This window comes from Lynx canadensis, chromosome C1, assembly GCF_007474595.2.
Source record: "Lynx canadensis isolate LIC74 chromosome C1, mLynCan4.pri.v2, whole genome shotgun sequence".
NCBI classification, from domain to species: domain Eukaryota; kingdom Metazoa; phylum Chordata; class Mammalia; order Carnivora; family Felidae; genus Lynx; species Lynx canadensis.
Genome location: NC_044310.1, coordinates 183495882 through 183513458, shown reverse-complemented (window position 1 = coordinate 183513458; position 17577 = coordinate 183495882). Strand labels below are relative to the sequence as shown.

Here is a 17577-nt window from a genome sequence, read left to right as displayed (position 1 = left end):
ATGTACAAAAACCCTAGGGCAGGAAAGAGGAACAGGGAAAAGGTCTGTGTGCTGGAGCAGGGTATGAAGAGAGAATGGCTCCATACAAGGTAGAAGTGGTAGGCAGCAGCCAATCTTATAAATAATGCAACAAGAGCTAACATGTATTTGTACTTACTATACACCAGCATTGTTCTAAGCACTTTAAATTTATTAACTCACTTAATCCCACAGCAACCCTGTGGGGTTGGTATGATTATTCCTCTTTTGTAGATGAGGAAGCTGAGGCACAGAAATATTTAAAATATGCCCATTTTCATGCAATTAGATGAAATAAAATGTGCCCATTTTCATGCAATTAGAAAGTGGGGCAGGACGCACCTAGGTGGAGTGTGTGCTCCTAAGCAAAAACTTTAAACATCCTGCCAGGATTTTTATTCCAAGTCATTCACTGAAGATTTAAAAAGGGAGTTATGGAGGTGCCTGGGTGGCTCAGTCAGTTAAGCGTCTGACTTGGGCTCAGGTTATGATCTCACATTTCATGAGTTTGAGCCCTGTGTCAGGCTCTGGGCTAACAGCTCAGAGCCTGGAGCCTGCTTCAGATTCTGTGTCTCCCTCTCTCTCTGCCCCTCCCCCACTTAGGCTCACTTTCTCGCTCTCTCTTTCAAAAATAAACATTTTAAAAAATTAAATAAATAAATAAATAAAAGAGGGAGTTATGACCTGATATGCATTCTTAAAATAACTTCTTCAGCCTCATTTTGGGAAGTGGATTAGAGAGGGCAAGAGTGGAAGGGTTGGGGGGGAGGGGTGCCATCAAGAGGCTGAGACTTGTTTTGGAGACAGAATGTTCATGAATGAGATACAAAATGGGAGTCCCCATATGTGCCCTCCAGGCCTACCTCTAGGCAGTTTGATGCCAAAAATGACACATGGACCAAAAATACTAAAATGGAATGTTACCTTTCCTCACATTTACATAAATGCCACTGTCATATGTAGCTGAAATGAATGTGTCAGAGCACATGGCCAGACAAGTAAGCCACTCCCTGAGAATTTGTTAAGCTTGTGCTTCTTAAACCAGGGCCCAAGTACCCTGAGGGTATGCAGCCTTGTGCTAGGGAGTACACAGGTTCAAAGGATAGAATGTCAATATTACTTAATATGGGGAGTTGGAGAACTTTACTTTTTTACATAATATATTTGAAAGGAATGCAAATATTGCATGGATTTTAAGATATAAACATGAAGACGTTAAAGAAACCTTATTCTTGCCACAAATCAATTCAAACTGTACTTGGAGACCATCCTTCAAGGGTACAGGTATACTTGCCTTTGCTACTGATGGTATTTGGCTAAAAAAAAATTAAGAAGCAGTGGGTCAGGTCAATGCTTTGTAACATTTTCATATTATGCACACATAGAAAATGATAAGATAATAAGGCACATGGGTACAAGAAGATAAAGCTTCTCTGAGCAGGAGGGGGCATCCCATATCTTGGCACTTCTGGAAGGGGTTCTCAGAACACCAATGGGCCAAGACATACTGGGTGGGAAGCTCTGGAATATATACTGTTAAGAAGTGACTCAGTTCTATAGGTGCCTGGGTGGCTCAGTAGGTTAAGTGTCAGACTTTGGCTCAGGTCATGATCTCATGGTTCATGGGTTTGAGCCCTGTTTTAGGCTCTGCTGACAGCTCAGCTTTGGATTCTGTGTCTTCCTCTCTCTGTGTCCCTCTTCTGCTCACACTCTTTCTCTGTCTCAAAAATAAATAAAAATGTTTAAAAGTTAAAAAAAAAAAAAAGTGACTCAGTTCGGGAACAGTCATTAAGTAACCGTTTACAATTATCAACTCATCCATTACCTGGAAGATTTAACACACCATGCACCCAAACAGCCACTCCCCATGGGACCTTCCCTGACACCCTGCCTCGCCTCCACTTCTGTTAGGGAGAATTTTTCAGGAGATATTAAATACTTTCTCCTGTGTAAGCTTCATTCATCTGTGGCTCTGGGGACTGGCATGGGAGCTAAGAAGGTCAGCCAGGACCTTGGGGGCTCTAAAGTGAGAAGGGAGGGACATAAGTATAATACATGTATAGAAAAGTGCATTAATCTTATGCGTACAGCTGAATAAAAACAAACATTCAAGATATAGAGCATCTCTTTATATATCAGTTATATCTCAATAAAGCTGGGGAGGAAAGAATTCAGAGGGGGAAAAAAAGGTACAGAACATTTCCAACATCCCAGAAGCCACCTCATGACCCTCCCCAGTCAACGTCCTCCCACCCAGAGAAAGCATTATTCTAACGTCCATCCCCATAGATTAATTTTGCCTGTTTTTGAACTTCACATAGGTTGAAGTATACAGTATTTACTCTTTTGTGTCTGGCTTCTTTTCTCAACATAGTTTCTGAAATTCATCCTTGTTGCTACATAGCAGTGAGTCTTACTTATTTATTCTTGTGTGGCATTTTTTGAGTGTACCATGGTTTCATTCTTTTAAACCAAAAGAAATTTAGAAGTACTAGGATACCCCAATATTGAGAATAAGAAAACAGACACAGAGCCACAAAACCACATTGTAATCCCAAAGTAAATAAGAAGCAGATTATAATTAACTACATAATTATCACAGTATATAATTATTTCTAAAATTCATACCCCCTTTCTAAAATAGGACTTGGGACATACATATTTTTAAAGACGGTCTTGTGAAGCTCTAAACTTACGATAAAAAGATTTGCTTCCACTGGTCACTTTGGTATGACAGTGGACAAGTACATTTAAAGGAAGTGGAACATACACTGTAATTAGAAAACTAACTCTAACTAGTAAATTAAACTTTACTGGGTTTGAGGGAACCAATCTGAACAAGGTAAATTCTTCACGGTATTCTGCCCTAATTGTAAATGATGTAAATAATAATGATGATGATTTTCTCCTAAAGCTTATAGCCTGTTAATAAAAATCAAAACCAAAAATTACATTGAAATTATGTTTGGCTTCTTTATCTTTAAGCTTAATAGATCACTTGAAAATGTTGTAGGCTATAATTTAGATAAATGTCCAGCAGAGAGACTTTGATGCGACATTGTACTGTATAAAAACCAAACTGTTTAGCCAGCACGTGACCATGGGAAAATTGTCTCCTATTGCAAAATAGGAGACAAAAGAACGTCCATAAAATCAGTTTAGTTTTCGCCAGCTGGTTATTGTCAACTATTCAAGAAAATGTCAGAAAGGCCCTCCCTTAAAACTTCCTTCCCAGCAGGAATTCTTTTGACAATGACTTCTGTTTAGGATTTTCCTGTTACCATTCTTTCATTATTTTTTTAAAAGCATCATTGAGGTAAAGAATTGTTTCGTGTTTATATTTTTTTGAAGTAATCTTACCTCACATTAGTTTGAATATCACACCTATATTTTCAAGAATATACATTTTTATGTTTTCTCTCCTAATGGTGTAATTAATGTGCATAAACATATAGGTCAGAAACCAAAATCTGATTTCAGGGTGAAGGTCAGTTCCCAGTGCTTTTTCGACTTAGGAAATCCACTTGTTTCTCACTGTATGATATTATTTTATCTTGTTTTTGTGTTTGTAGTTTTCATATTTACAGTTTGATTTTAATTCAGTGAAGTACAAAATTGTCTTGACCTTCCCCAAAAAACCCTACAACAATAACAACTCTCAAAGAGGAGGATGTTATTGATTCAGCCAAAACAAGTGCTGATTAATTTATATGCTTTTCTTTCAGCTTCCTAAAAGGGTTATCTAAGGATTTAGATGATCTTAGGAGACACTCAGTATTTGCCACTCTTCTTAATTGCATCCTTTTCCTCACAGGGGACCATTTGCCTAAATCTTTGGAAGGATTCTTTATCTATGAAGAAGAAGGTTCTGGAGTTCCAGGTTCCAGTAGGAAAGGAAATGATGCCATCGTAGTAGAACAATGGACTGTTATTGAGGTAAACTGCAGTTTTCTGACAGTTTAGCTTTACTTTTCTATTTAGTTTTACATGTTAAAGATCTTCATTGCCTAATACCTGCAGTATCCTTCAAACACATGTTTGTGCAGAGTTCAGAATTTTATCACAAATGCGTAAACAAACTGTATAGATTTGTGAAAAGGTGATTTCCTTTACTCCATGTTCAACTCCGTGATAAGATAGTAAAATAATTACCTGTACCTAAATAGCAGTAGATTCCCAAGGATTTGGCATTATAATCCTGAATAAAGTTCCCAGGCACTGAGACTCTCTTTACACATGCCATGACAACTGGTTGAAACTGAAAAAAAAACTCAGTCAATAACTACTATTTTATCTCCAAGAAACCAATGTGACTGACTTCTATTTATTTATTTATTTATTTTACCTTGTGAATTGACTTTCAAAGGCAAAAATATCCAAAGGGTGTTCTCTCTCTCACCAGGCCAAATATGTACACACAGCATTGTCCTTCCTAATCAGAGATGACATTGCTGCTGATGTTGTGCACTCTGAATTCAGATGTCACCGAATGGACTGCCCTTGAGGTGTACAGACTGAATTCAGGTATATTGTGTTGTGTGTATGAGGCCCTCACTGACAGGCTGTTTCATAGACACATGTGCCTTTCTGGCCTTATAAAGGCATACAGAGAGGCATAGCTCATTTTTAAATAAACTAGAAATCCCAATGAGTGGGGAGAAAAGGATTTGGGGGGAGAGGTAAAGCTCCTAGTAAAAATCAATATTTATCAATGAATAAAATGCAGGGAAACAACTCAGCATCTAAGCCCCACTTGCCTTTTACTTCCTGATCTTCACTTCCTACTCTTATCCTCACTTCCCAACCCCTGGTCCAGTGTTTCTAACCAGTATGGTCTGTAAACTACTTGGATCCACATCACTAGGGAGCTTTTCTAAATGCAGATCCCCTAGCCCCATACCTTAAAGTCTGATGCCTGAACAAGACTGAGGGAACACAAAGGAAGGCAGGCCCAAACTCTGGAGAACCAGATGGAAACCTCTCTCCACTCTGATCCCCAGTGTCTCTACTTTGGTTCAATGGTTAGAACGCAGCAAGTAGCAGAAAATGAAGCCCAGGAAGACTGCAGCTGATGAAACTGTACTTAATGGAGCATGAACTCCCTTTATTGTAACACCCATCACCCTTTATTGTAATCACTTGTGTTGCTGGTCATCTTGCCATTAAGGCTATGAGCTCTTATGCTTATTCATGCAGGGCTGTGAAATCAAAACGGATTATGGCCCTCTGCTGCACACTCTCGCTGAGTTTGGATGGCTCCTGACAAGCGTGTTGCCTACACCTATACTGCGACATGACAGGTAATACCAGAGTAGCCTTACAAACTCTCATTTAATTCAAAATATAGTTCATTTGTTAGATAACTCGATTCAGCAAATGCTTATTTAATACCTACAAAAAGCATTTCACTGAACTTCTAATCTGATTTCATGGACCTTGGAGATCAGCTAATCTAATCCCCTCAAGTTATAGATGTACAAACTATAACATCTCCTCCCCAAGGGCATGCAAGCAGAGCCAGGCAGGGGCGCAAGACCCACTCCCAGCTCAGGGCAGCTCAAAATGCCTGGAGTCAAGGGGCGCCTGGGTGGTTCAGTCGGTTGAGCATCCAACTCTGGATTTCGGCTCAGGTCATGATCTCACAGTCGGTGAATTCGAGCCCCACATCAGGCTCTCTGCTGAGTGTGGAGCCTTCTTGGAGTTCTGTCTCTCCCTCCCTCTGCCCCTCCCCAGCTCGTGCTGTCTTTCTCTGAAAGTAAATAAATAAGCTTAAAAAAAAATGTCTAGAGTGAAGACTGAGTTGATGTAACTCTGCAAACAGAACAACTCAGGCCCCTCTGTAGACCTCTTGTCCTCCCCCTCCGCACTGTGCGCGCAAACCAAGGGAGGCAGGAGCCCAGGCACTGCTGCCTTCACCTCTCCCCTCTGGTAAGGTGGCTGAGCTCTCCCCTGGAGCACGAACTCATTAGCTGTTTCCACTAAAATAAACTGCCTACATTAGAACCAAAGTGCCATCACTTCACAAATACCAACCTTTCCTTTTCCCCTTTAGTCAATCGTACTTTTTTTTTTTTAGAGACAGAACGAGAGAAACCAATTAAGTCTTCTGTATAAAGAGCTTTGCTGTCCCCTGGACACAGAGATGTTCCCTCTACCTTCTTTGGCCTCCAGAAAATGATCGAGTGCCAACGTGGTCCTGCCTGGGCCAGTAACTACCTGCCAAGGACAGCACAGTACCACGTGGCCTTACCCTTTAGCAGTGTCAACTGCGGTTCAACACTCTTAAGTTATTGGCAGGTGTCACTGAAGGAGGCAGCTCCTCCTTTCTCAGTCTCACCCACCCTCCTGCCTCCTCTGGTTTTCCCAGTTTTGCAACCTACCCCTGTCCAGTATCCCAACTTCCCCACACACTGTAAAAACATTTGATTGGCATGGCTTTATATTAAAGCTGCATCTTCTTCAGGTGGGAAGAGAGACAAAGACTGATACAGACTAAAGATACTCAAGCTTTAAAAGGAGGGGTTAGAAATAAGCAATTAATCTGCTTTTCTTCTCCGGGATCTATTGGTAACTGTACTCAAGTTGTGAATGACAACATCCTGAAGCATTAGTTCCCAACTGTTTAAATCTGTGACATAGCTGTCAGGTCACAATACAGTGGTAATTCACAAGATTTGGTCTTAAAGCAATATGAAACACCTGGGGAGCCTATGCACCTACAAATGCTGGAGGGCCACCCCAGTGGAACAGTCAGAAGCTCTGAGGGTGAAACCATGAATCTGCACTTTCACAAGCCTCTGAAACTCCTTAACATTAGAAGAATTGTGCAGGAGGTAGTGAGAAAGGAACTCCTCTTCCCTGCCTTTCTACCCCTCATAGCCATGCCCAAGCATTGGCCTATCCCACTGCCCACTCTCCCTCAGAATAACTTGTGTATTTGGCCTTCTCATCTCTTTTTGATGGTTCTCACTGGTGTGAAATTTAGGATATCATCTGGCCCATTACAGTTAGCTCTTCCTAAGAGTACTCTTGAGTTCTGAACCTTTCGTGTTCCTTTTTCCCCAGTGAAAAATATATTCATCATTCCTCCCTCCCATTCACTCAGGGATTCTACTCTCCTGAGTCTAAATTTTTCTTGGGATGCCTGACTGGCTCCATTGGTAGAGTATGTGACTCTTAATCTCAGGGCTGCAAGTTCAAGCCCCACACTGGGCATGGAGCTTATTTAAAATTAAAATGCAAAAAAAAAATAGTTTTGTCTTGAAGTATGAGTGACTGCTTGGGCACTGATTAGATAGCAAGCCTGCTGGGCTGGGTGCTGAGCCAGAAAACACAAGCTGAAGTTCCTTCAGCATCTCCTGCTTCTGGTTGGTTTAGGATTGAGGACAGGATTGAGACCGAGTATAATGTGAAGGGGGAGGGTTGTGGAAACCGGAGCCACACTTGACTGGACCACCTTGTCCTGCATGTCAGACTGTATGAAGTCACAGGCTTCCCTGATGAGGAAAGGGCTCACTGGAACAAGGAGTAGCTGTACATTGTCTTTGAAGCAGAGATAACACCGCTGCCTCTCCACTGTTCTAGATTCTCCTGTACCCCTGTTCCCCTTGAGGTGCTGTGGGGTCACAGTAGGCCTTTCACACCCTCCTTGTGAAGGCTTATCTTGTAATTAAAATAGCAAAAGGGGGGCGCCTGGATGGCGCAGTCGGTTAAGCGTCCGACTTCAGCCAGGTCACGATCTCGCGGTCCGTGAGTTCGAGCCCCGCGTCGGGCTCTGGGCTGATGGCTCAGAGCCTGGAGCCTGTTTCCGATTCTGTGTCTCCCTCTCTCTCTGCCCCTCCCCCGTTCATGCTCTGTCTCTCTCTGTCCCAAAAATAAATAAACGTTGAAAAAAAAATTTTTTTTTTAAATAGCAAAAGGGCTAGTTGCTGGACTGCTCATAAAGTGACTGTTTCGAACAGCAAAAAAATGGACACAGTATAGATGTCTGTCACTAGGAATGGTGTGTGTTAAGGCTAAAAAGCTACATAGCAAATTCTAGTGAATGATTAGCTCTGGGACTATGGGTAGGGGACAGGGAAAGTGGGCGTTTCTGCTTTGTCTTTATACATTTTCTGCTATTTGACTTTCTACAAGGAATACATATTCTGTGATTTAAAAAAAAAACTAATTTTAAAGAGTAAAAAATCAATCAATTACTAAAAAATGTGACAGCTGTATCTGCCGTGAAGGAGCCTGTGTCTGGTTAAGCTTAAATTTAGTATATAACCAGGCTTGCACTTGGGTTATGGCAGGTCAAACTTACATACCTGGGCAAGTATAGGTTGTACAGCAGCGTTAAAAAGAGGAGTAAAGACTGTCAAAGTTAGACGGAATCTTCACCTGAGTGAAGTTTAAAATGAGTTTAAAAAGCAGCATCACCATTTAGCAGGTCTCCATTTAGAATCTGCTGTTTACCCTGGATGGGAGATAGTACAGGGGCACCTGGGTGGCTCTGTCAGTTAAGTGTCTGACTCTTGATTTCAGCTCAGGTCATGATCTTAGGATTCATGGGGTCAAGCCCCATGTCCAGCTCTGTGCTGCCCATGTCCGACTCTGTGCTGCCCATGTCCGGCTCTATGCTGGCAGTATGGAGCCTGCTTGGGATTTGCTCTCTCCCTCTGTCTCTGCCCCACCTGGTTGATTTGGGACTGAAGACAGGATTGAGACCAAAGGTGGTAAAGAAGAGGTCTCAAGTATGTGTACGCACATGCACACTCCCTCTCTAAAAATAAATAAATAGATAAATAAACGAAAATAGTAGAAAAATACTTTTTAGCAGTAATCACCCATTTGCAACAAGGCACACTAGAACAAACAGTGTCTACTGTTCTTTTGTACTCAGGAATATTGTGCAATATTGATGTTTATTTTAATCCTTTACGTCTTGTAACTTGTGTTCTTCCAAGTGCCTGCAAGGTAGATGCTATAGGCTGAAAGTCAAGGTTCATTGTTACTATCCAGTAACAAAGATTGTTGATAAAACCGGTTTATCCTCTGCCTTCTTATTCTTGTCCAAATGTGCTATCTCTGTCAGTCACATGCTTGTCTTAGCTGCTGTAGTACACACAAAGATAGTACTCACTGTCAATCATGTCATCTTTAAATATAAAGAAAAATACCATTTAAATACAAAAAAAAAAAAAAAGAAGATACCACATACAATTCATCTTGGTCCAAGTGGAGGATAGAGCCTAAAAATTTTTAGTCTAGAAGAAGAGTCTGGGATGTGAACCAAACATTCTATAGGAACTAATCCTTTAGCAGAACCAAAATCCTGAAGTTGAAACCAGTTATCCAAGCATGATCACTCAGCCTGTCATAAATCAGGATATTTCAGAAAGTGTAAATACTGTGATTCACTATATACTAAATCAGCACTGATGATTACAAGTCAGTAAAGGAGCAGAAATAAATAACATCACTATAAAGATACATAAGCTTACACACATACTCATACCCAGAAAAACAAATAACTGTCATGACCTTTCTTTTGGGGCCCACATGTCTGAAAACATGAGTTAGAACCATTGTCAGTGAAAACTTTCTTCTTTAAATATTTTCATCTTGTACACAATCATGTCTTCAGCAATTTCAACTTTTCCCCACTCTTCTATCACCTAAACCATAACTTGAGTGGTCTGTAGATAAGGTATTTTCCCTTCATTTCTTTCATTACCCAAATATGTCATTGGATGACATAAAAATATTTTCCCAATGTGTCCTTACACTGAGGTTGTTGCTTCATCATCCTAAGCAATATCACACCACCAAGGTTGAAGGCCACATTGCCATGGAAACATGATAATGTGGTAATCAGATAACACTACATTATTCCAGGATTATTGCTGTCAGCTGTGAAAACTTGCCAGCATCCCTTCTTAATCGTTATCACTATGTAATTATACAAATGGGCCCAATCCTTTTCTTTTCAAGAAATCAACATGAAAATTGACATTAAACAATTCAAGGAAAATCTGGTAGAGGATCAAATTAGCTGAACTAGCAGCTAATATTGCTGCCCTTAAAATAATCACCAGAATAAATGGAAGGGGAGCCAAAGTTCCCTCTGTTTGGCTCCCTCAAACCAGCAAGGTCATTCCCCTCTCCCTGAATAATCATCTGGAAAGGGATGGGGGAAGGGGGCATCTTAACAGGAACCCACGGTAATTCTGATGTGCTTTCAGAAAAACACTGAAGTATAACCTTGCAGAGGGACCATGAAAGCATTTTAGAATACAATATAGAAGAAAGATATACGCCTTCATTTATATCTCAGAAGACAGAATTGAAAAGCAGGGGTTTGGGGGTACAATGAATCATGTTATACTGTTCTGAGAATATAAAAACATCTGATCCTTAAGAACAAGATCTGAATAACAAAAAGAGAAAATTGTCTTCTCACTGTGATGCTGGCAGTCCTGCTCCCTCTTCCATTTTCTGCAGCCCTTGCAGAAAAGGTTCCACAGCCTTGTGGTCACCACAGCCCAGAAGCATGAGTAAGTCTGTGCAGTCACTTGAGACACTTTCGTGTACCAATGATTTCCTCTCAATCCTCAAGTGGCAGCCAAAGCAGAGCTGCATATTTATACACAGTCAGGGAAAGGCTAGGGTTTCGTGTTTAGTTCATTCTAATGTGCTTCTCTTCCCTTCCTAATTTAAATTCTGTAGAAACAGTATGGTGTAATTCCTAGTTAAGCTCATAGTAATCTTGCAGTGAGCAGCATTTTGATAAGGCCACTTTTTAAACAAGTTTATTTCTTTATTTTCAGAGACAGAGATAGAGCACGCATGAGCGGGAGGGAGGGGCAGAGAGACGGAGGGAGAGAGAATCCGAGCAGGCTCCACACTATCAGCACAGAGTCCAAGGCAGGGATGAAATCAAGAGTTGGACCCTTAACCGACTGTGCCCCAAGGCCACGTTTTTCAAAATAGTCAATTTGTCTATTGTAGATACTTCCAGTTATCACTTCCTCATCTGAACTTCAATTTTTGACATTTTGTCAGGCAGGAGGGTTGGGAGAAGCTAAACTGTGGGAGTGCTCTTTTTAGTTTTTAATACACTCATATTAATACCTGAAAAACAAATCAGGGTCATAAGCCAAAGGAGCTGTGACCAAGCACGTAGCTATAAAGGTGCATGTGAAAATTAATTTTATAACTTTGCTTTCAAAATGAATTTTATTTTATATTTTAAAAGCAAGAATTTACTCATTTATTTTTAAGTTGCAACATTAAACATGGCAGTTAATTAATTAATTAATTAAATGATACAAAACTGATCAGAAAATACAAATTAACCTAACAATTCTGTTTCCTCTAGTCTAACTCTACAATCATAAATGAAAGCTCTTTATAAAAGTTTTTTTTTTAAGTTTATTTATTTATTTTAAGAGAGTGTGTGCATGAGTGGGGGGGTGGGTAGGAGCAGAGAAAGGGAGAGAGAGAATCCCAATCAGGCTCCATGCTGTCAGCACAGAGCCCAATGCGGGACTTGGTCTCGAGATCTGAAATCATGACCTTAACCGAAATCAAGAGTCAGATGCTTAACCAACTGAACCACCCTGGCGCCCCAAGAGTATTTTTATCCCACAAATGACTAAACAGCTACAGATAAGCCACTCATTTAGAACCATTTCAGTTGTATTCAAACTGAATCACATTTTTGCATTTTATTTGAAAATGTTCTTTCAGTTCAACTCAAATATCTATTGAGTGCCTGATATGTACAAGGCAATATTTTACTCACTCTAGGGGCTGACTCTGGCTTCCAGGAAGGAACTCATAGTTGGCTTAGAGACACAACACCATTACAAATAACTAATGCAGAACAGCTCATGACAAGTCCTGCAGTGGAGGTCTAGAGCATGTATTCTCAATAGGGGTGATACTGCCCCAAGGGGGTGAAAAGGGGAGGTAAAAAAATCTTAAATACTACAGTGGTTTGGTGGCCCTCCAAAAGGTCACGGTACATAAACACAAACACAGCATATCTTTAGGATTAAAATTTAATGGGATTGGGGGGAATTTGGGGAGAAATATCTAAAAAGTCTTTTTTAGGGAAGCAATAATGAAGAGTTGAGTATAAAGCAGGTGAATATGCTAGGGGACTTCATTGAAGGAGGAGGGCAGGTCTGCGAAAGCTGTGTGTCTGAGGGGGAACTTTAGGAAAGAACAGATCTTCTGAAAGCAGTTTTAGAGAGGAGAATACTCCCTGTGGCAAATAGGACTAACTATTTACTATTCTGTTTCATCTCATGTAGCAGCACTAGTCTGTTGGTAGTGGCTGCCTGGAACACTATAAAACCAAGGATTCTGAGACTAGAACCAGGCTCAGCAAAAAAGAATGCAGTGATCAATCAATTAGTGATGCCTGCTATGTGCATAGAAGGTAGAAAGTTGAAGTATGGGTACCACAAATTATTTCCTTTCTCTGGAAATCTTAAGCAAAAACACAGGAAAATGCAAGATATATTCCAGGGAAAGTTAGTACAGGTGAATGAATTCCTAAAGACCTCTTCTAATCAAACCCAAAGAATTCAAGACTGATTTTTACCAAAGAATAAATGTGAAAGGGGAGGGATCATTTTTATCATGTGTAAATCTACAACCATTCTCCTTCATGTCACCATTACCTGTACTCATAAAACAATTTTTCTTAAATATACAAGTATAAAGTGCACAAAACACAAATAGGTATAATTGTAAACACTTGTGTCGTTTCTACTGGACAAGAAACAATATCAGAACCTTGAAAGCACTCCACGTATTTCCCCATCACATCTACTCCCTTCACTCAGAGTGACATCCCAACTTTTAGGATAATCACTTCCTTGCTTTGCCCAAGAGTTTTATCACTCTTGCATGTGTATCTAAACTGTATACAGTTCAGTTTTGCCTGTTTTTGAATTTTACACAAATGGAATTTTATGTTTGGCTCCAATGGTTGATTATGACAAGCAGTGCTATCCTGAACAGGAGCAGGGATCCTAGTGTACACGGGCATGAGTTTCTCAAGCGAATAGATCTGGAAGTGGTGTTGCTGGGTCATAGGGCATTTCTTTAGCTTTATTAGATAAATGCCAGACTCTTTCCAACTAGAATGTTGCAGTTTACACTCCTAACATCAGAATATGAAGTTTCCATTGCTCCAACAAAAAATATTGTCAGATTTTTAAATTTTGCCATCCTAGTGCGTATACAGTATGATGTCGGTGTGGTTTTAATTCGTATTTACCTAGTTACTACTGAGATTGAGCACATTTTCATATGTTTATTGGCCATTTGGATGTTTCTTTTGTAAAGCACCTATTTAAATCTTTTGCCCAATGTTGTCCTTATAAATAACTTCCTGCAAAAATAACCTAAAAGCTTAAATACCACTAAAGATGTTATCAAACTGTGATAGAACTGCTTTTTAATTTTGTTTTTGTTGCTTGCTTGTTTTAAGTAGTGCTGTTCTCTCTTAACTGAATTCATGGGGAGATGTTTTTTTTAATGTTTATTTATCTTGAAAGAGAGCACAAGTTGGAGAGGGGCAGAGAGAGGGAGAGAGAGAATCCCAAGCAGGCTCCACGCTGTGAGCACAGAGCCCGACATGGGGTTCAATCTCACAAACCATGAGATCATGGCCTGAGCCAAAATCAAGAGTCCAACATTTAACAAACTGAGCCAGCCAGGTGCCCCCAAAGAGGGAATTTTTTTAAGGAAAAGCTTTCAATGATCCATCTTATATGTGGTGCTTAAATGCCAAGAGTCAAGAACTTGCCCCCTCTCTCCTTCTCTCACCATATGAACACCAGGACCTGTGTGGTCTGTTTAAATAATGTAATTGGCCCAGAAGAAAATGAACACTTGTTTTTATTTGCTTCACTATTCTCCACTACAAACCCTGCACATTATAAGCTGAAATTATTCATTTGGGAGAAGCTACATAAAAATCTGAACTTTTGCAAAGTAGTCTATGCTTATCCATTCATTATAAAGTGTTCCAGCAGAATGGAATTAAATTAGGCCACTCTTCTCTGTAGTCAGGGCTTTACTGAATTCATTCTACACTTGTTGTAGAGATAGTATGGTGTTGTGGGAAATAGAGAAGACCCAAGACAAAACTCTTAAAAACTCTGAGTCTCAATTTCCTTACCCATAAAATGGATAAAATAATATCTTCTCTGCCCACCTCAAGGGGCTATCATAAGAGGGGCGCCTGACCAGCTCTGTCGGTGGAGCATGTGACTCTTGATCTCTGGGTTCTAGGTTCAAGCCCCACATTGGGTGTAGAGATTACTTAAAAATCAAGCCTTTTTAAAAAGGGGGGTGGCTATCATAAGAAGCAAAAGTGTTCATTAACAAGGAAAATAGTGTGCCAAAAGCACTACACAAATCCAAGTTACCCTTCTTTTTTCTTTTAACCTATATTTATTTTTGAGAGAGAGAGTGTGAGCAGGAGAGGGGCAGAGAGAGAGGGAGACACAGAATCCGAAGCAGGCTCCAGGCTCCGAGCTGTCAGCACAGAGCCCAAATTCACGAACCGTGAGACCATGACCTGAGCCAAAGTCAGTCGCTCAACCGACTGAGCCACCCCGGCGCCCCTCCAAGTTACCCTTCTTACTTTAGTCCATGAGATCTTCTGTTGTTGGGAAGCTAGTCTCTTTCTTAGTAGTCTGTTGATGCCATAGCAAACCTCTCTCCTTTAAACAACACCCAAATAGAAAGTCTTCTTTTTGCTTTCATATGAAAGGCATAGAAGACGGTAGGGAAGAGAGAAGGAAACATTTATAAAGCATCTACTGTGCTCCAGGATCTGTGCTAAGAACTTTACTTCCATCACCTCACAGATATTGTTTGGACCACCCGTTTTACAGAAGAGAAACGGGAGGCTCAGAAAGTCTGAGTAACTAGCTCAGCATCACATAGCTAGTAAGCAGCAAAACTCAGATGGAAACTCAGCATTGGTCTGACTCTAGAGTCATATATACATGCTGTTTCCCCCACACTCAACATCCTCTCCAATAAATATATCACATAAAGGGGATGTGTCCCCACATTTTGTAGTGTAAAGCTGTAGAACTGGTCAAAAACTCATTTTCTTCCCCATCTGTGGCCTGATTCCTTACGCTTATGCTCACTCCCCAGACCCTATAGTAGTGTATGCCCACATTAAGAGGTGAGCATAATACCAAGACAAAGAGCAAAAGAGCCCATGTCCCAGGGACAACAGCAATACTGGTGGCCTCTCCTGCTTCTTCTAGGTCCACACCTGCCCTCTGGTGTTTGTCTGATTCTAGGTGTGAACCTGACACTGACTCAGGCTTTACCCTTTCACTCTACTTCGCCTGGTTCGGTCTGGTGAGATGCGTGGATCTGACACTGGCTTCTCCCACCAACTGCATTTTCCGCTAGGCCTAACAGATCCGACCTTTGTTTTATCTCCTTCAGTTTGGACCAGTGCCTCAGGTCGCACATGGACTTTGGCCTCTAGAGTCATGATACTTTCCTGGTCCTTCTGTTCTAATGACCCTCCTTTCCCTTCCCCCATCTGGGTCCTTTTATACCTCACCCTGCTCCCCATCATTGCCTGCAGGGAACTTAGCCTCTCCAGGCCTGAAGTGGCTGACCCGTCCCTCATGCTGACAGTGGCACAAGGGATTATTTGCTGCCCTCAGAAAGGAAGAACTAGTGGATGGTTTTACACCTTTGCAGACTATTTCCTTGGCCAGCTTATCCTTGAAGCTTATGCTCTTGACCAACACAGGTTGTGCCAGAACTCTTTCAGCACTTCTGTGAAAATCTGCCATTTCTCAGAAGCTGTGTTCATTTTCTATGACATCAAAGCATGACTGTCCACTAATAATAGTCTGGAAGAGGATGTGAAGAGTTTTAAATTCCTCTCAGAAAAACACCAAGTTACTCAGTTAACTAACACTTTTTGGATGAAAATTGCTGTAGGGAATAGGAGATGTAGGCCCTGTCCTCTGAGTATCCAGGGCATGCGAACCCTCCCTGGTCAAGTAATGACACCACCAGTCAAATCCTTTCAGAAACTGTGCTACAGGACAAATATCCTATCCCAGCTCAGCAGACAGAATTACCTCCAGAGCCATTGAGGCTGTGAGGCACTCACCCTTTCAGATAGTTGTTGCTCTGTCAGGCTTCTGTCCCTTAGTTCTACCATGCTTAGATTCTCTAAACCAAAAGGAGGTCCATGTCTCACAGATGTTCTGAAAATAGCAGGACCTATTTTCTTTTTTCTTTTTCAAGTTTAAATTCTAGTTCATTAACATACAGTGCAATATTAGTTTCAGGAGTAGAATTTAGTGATTCATCATTTACATACAACACCCAGGGCTTGTCACTAGTGCCCTCCTTAACACCCATCACTCTTCTAGCCCATCCCCCACCCACCTCCCTCCATCAACCCTCAGTTTGTTCTCTGTATTTAAGAATCTCTTATAGTTTGTTTCCCTCTCACTCTCTTTTTTTTCCCTTTCCCATATGTTCATCTGTTTTGTTTCTTAAATTCTACATATGAGTGAAATCATACATTTGTCTTTCTCTGACTTACTTCGCATAGCATAATATACTTTAGCTCCATCCACGTCATTGCAAATGGCAAGATTTCATTCTTTTTTTTTTTTAATGCTTATTTATTTTTGAGAGAAAGAGATAGCACGAGTAGGGGAGGGGCAAAGAGAGAGGGAAGGAGGATCTAAAGCAGGCTCTGCACTGTTAGCAGTGAGCCTGATGTGGAGCTCCAACTCACAAACTGGGAGATCATGACCTGACCTGAAGTCATCCACTCAACCAACTGAGCCACCCAGGTGTCCCAAGATTTCATTCTTTTTGATGGCTAAGTAATATTCCATCATATATATATATATATATATATATATATATATGCATGCCAAACCTTTCCATTTATCAGTCCATGGACATTTAGGCTCTTTCCACAGTTCCACTACTGTTGATAATTAGTAAGACCTATTTTAAATCAGAATGGCCTTAGGGTGCCTGGCTGGCTCAATCAGAAGAGCATGCAACTCTTGATCTCTGGGTTGTGAGTTCAAGCCTCATGTTGGGTATAGAGATTTACTCAAATAAATAAACTTAAAAATAATTTAAAAATAAAACTTAACACTGTAAAAAAAAAAATCAGAATGGCCCTCAGAAAACTAGGGACATAGCAATCTCAGACATATTTCAAACTGAAGAACTTGTTCTAAGGACCTCCCCAAGAGATGGGAAGATGCTGACCTTCCACAGCCTTATCTGGGCATGTGAAGACTGTCCTATTACAGTCAGCAAAGAAGCTATCTCTGCATTTACTATTTTACCCCATTAGTAAAGGTTGAGAAGCCTGCTCTAAGTCAAACATCACATCCTAGGACATTCAGATTTCATGTATATTCATATCCTATAATGTGTTGGAAAGAACTCACTCCAGGGTCACTCACAATCCCTACCTTGACCTTCTCCTGCTTTCTATTCAAGAAGAGTAATTCTGCCCTGATGGTTTCTCAT

The 17577-nt window shown here is 40.7% G+C and overlaps 1 protein-coding gene across 1 annotated transcript in view; it reads left to right on the top strand.

Annotated features, from left to right (window-relative positions):
- RFTN2 (raftlin family member 2) overlaps positions 1–17577 on the top strand; it is a 67501-nt gene that overhangs the window by 34610 nt on the left and 15314 nt on the right. Inside the window, exons 6-7 of the mRNA XM_032594459.1 lie at positions 3833–3954; positions 5215–5318. Coding sequence (XP_032450350.1) covers positions 3833–3954; positions 5215–5318 — 226 coding nt within the window. The remainder of the gene's footprint in view (positions 1–3832; positions 3955–5214; positions 5319–17577) is intronic.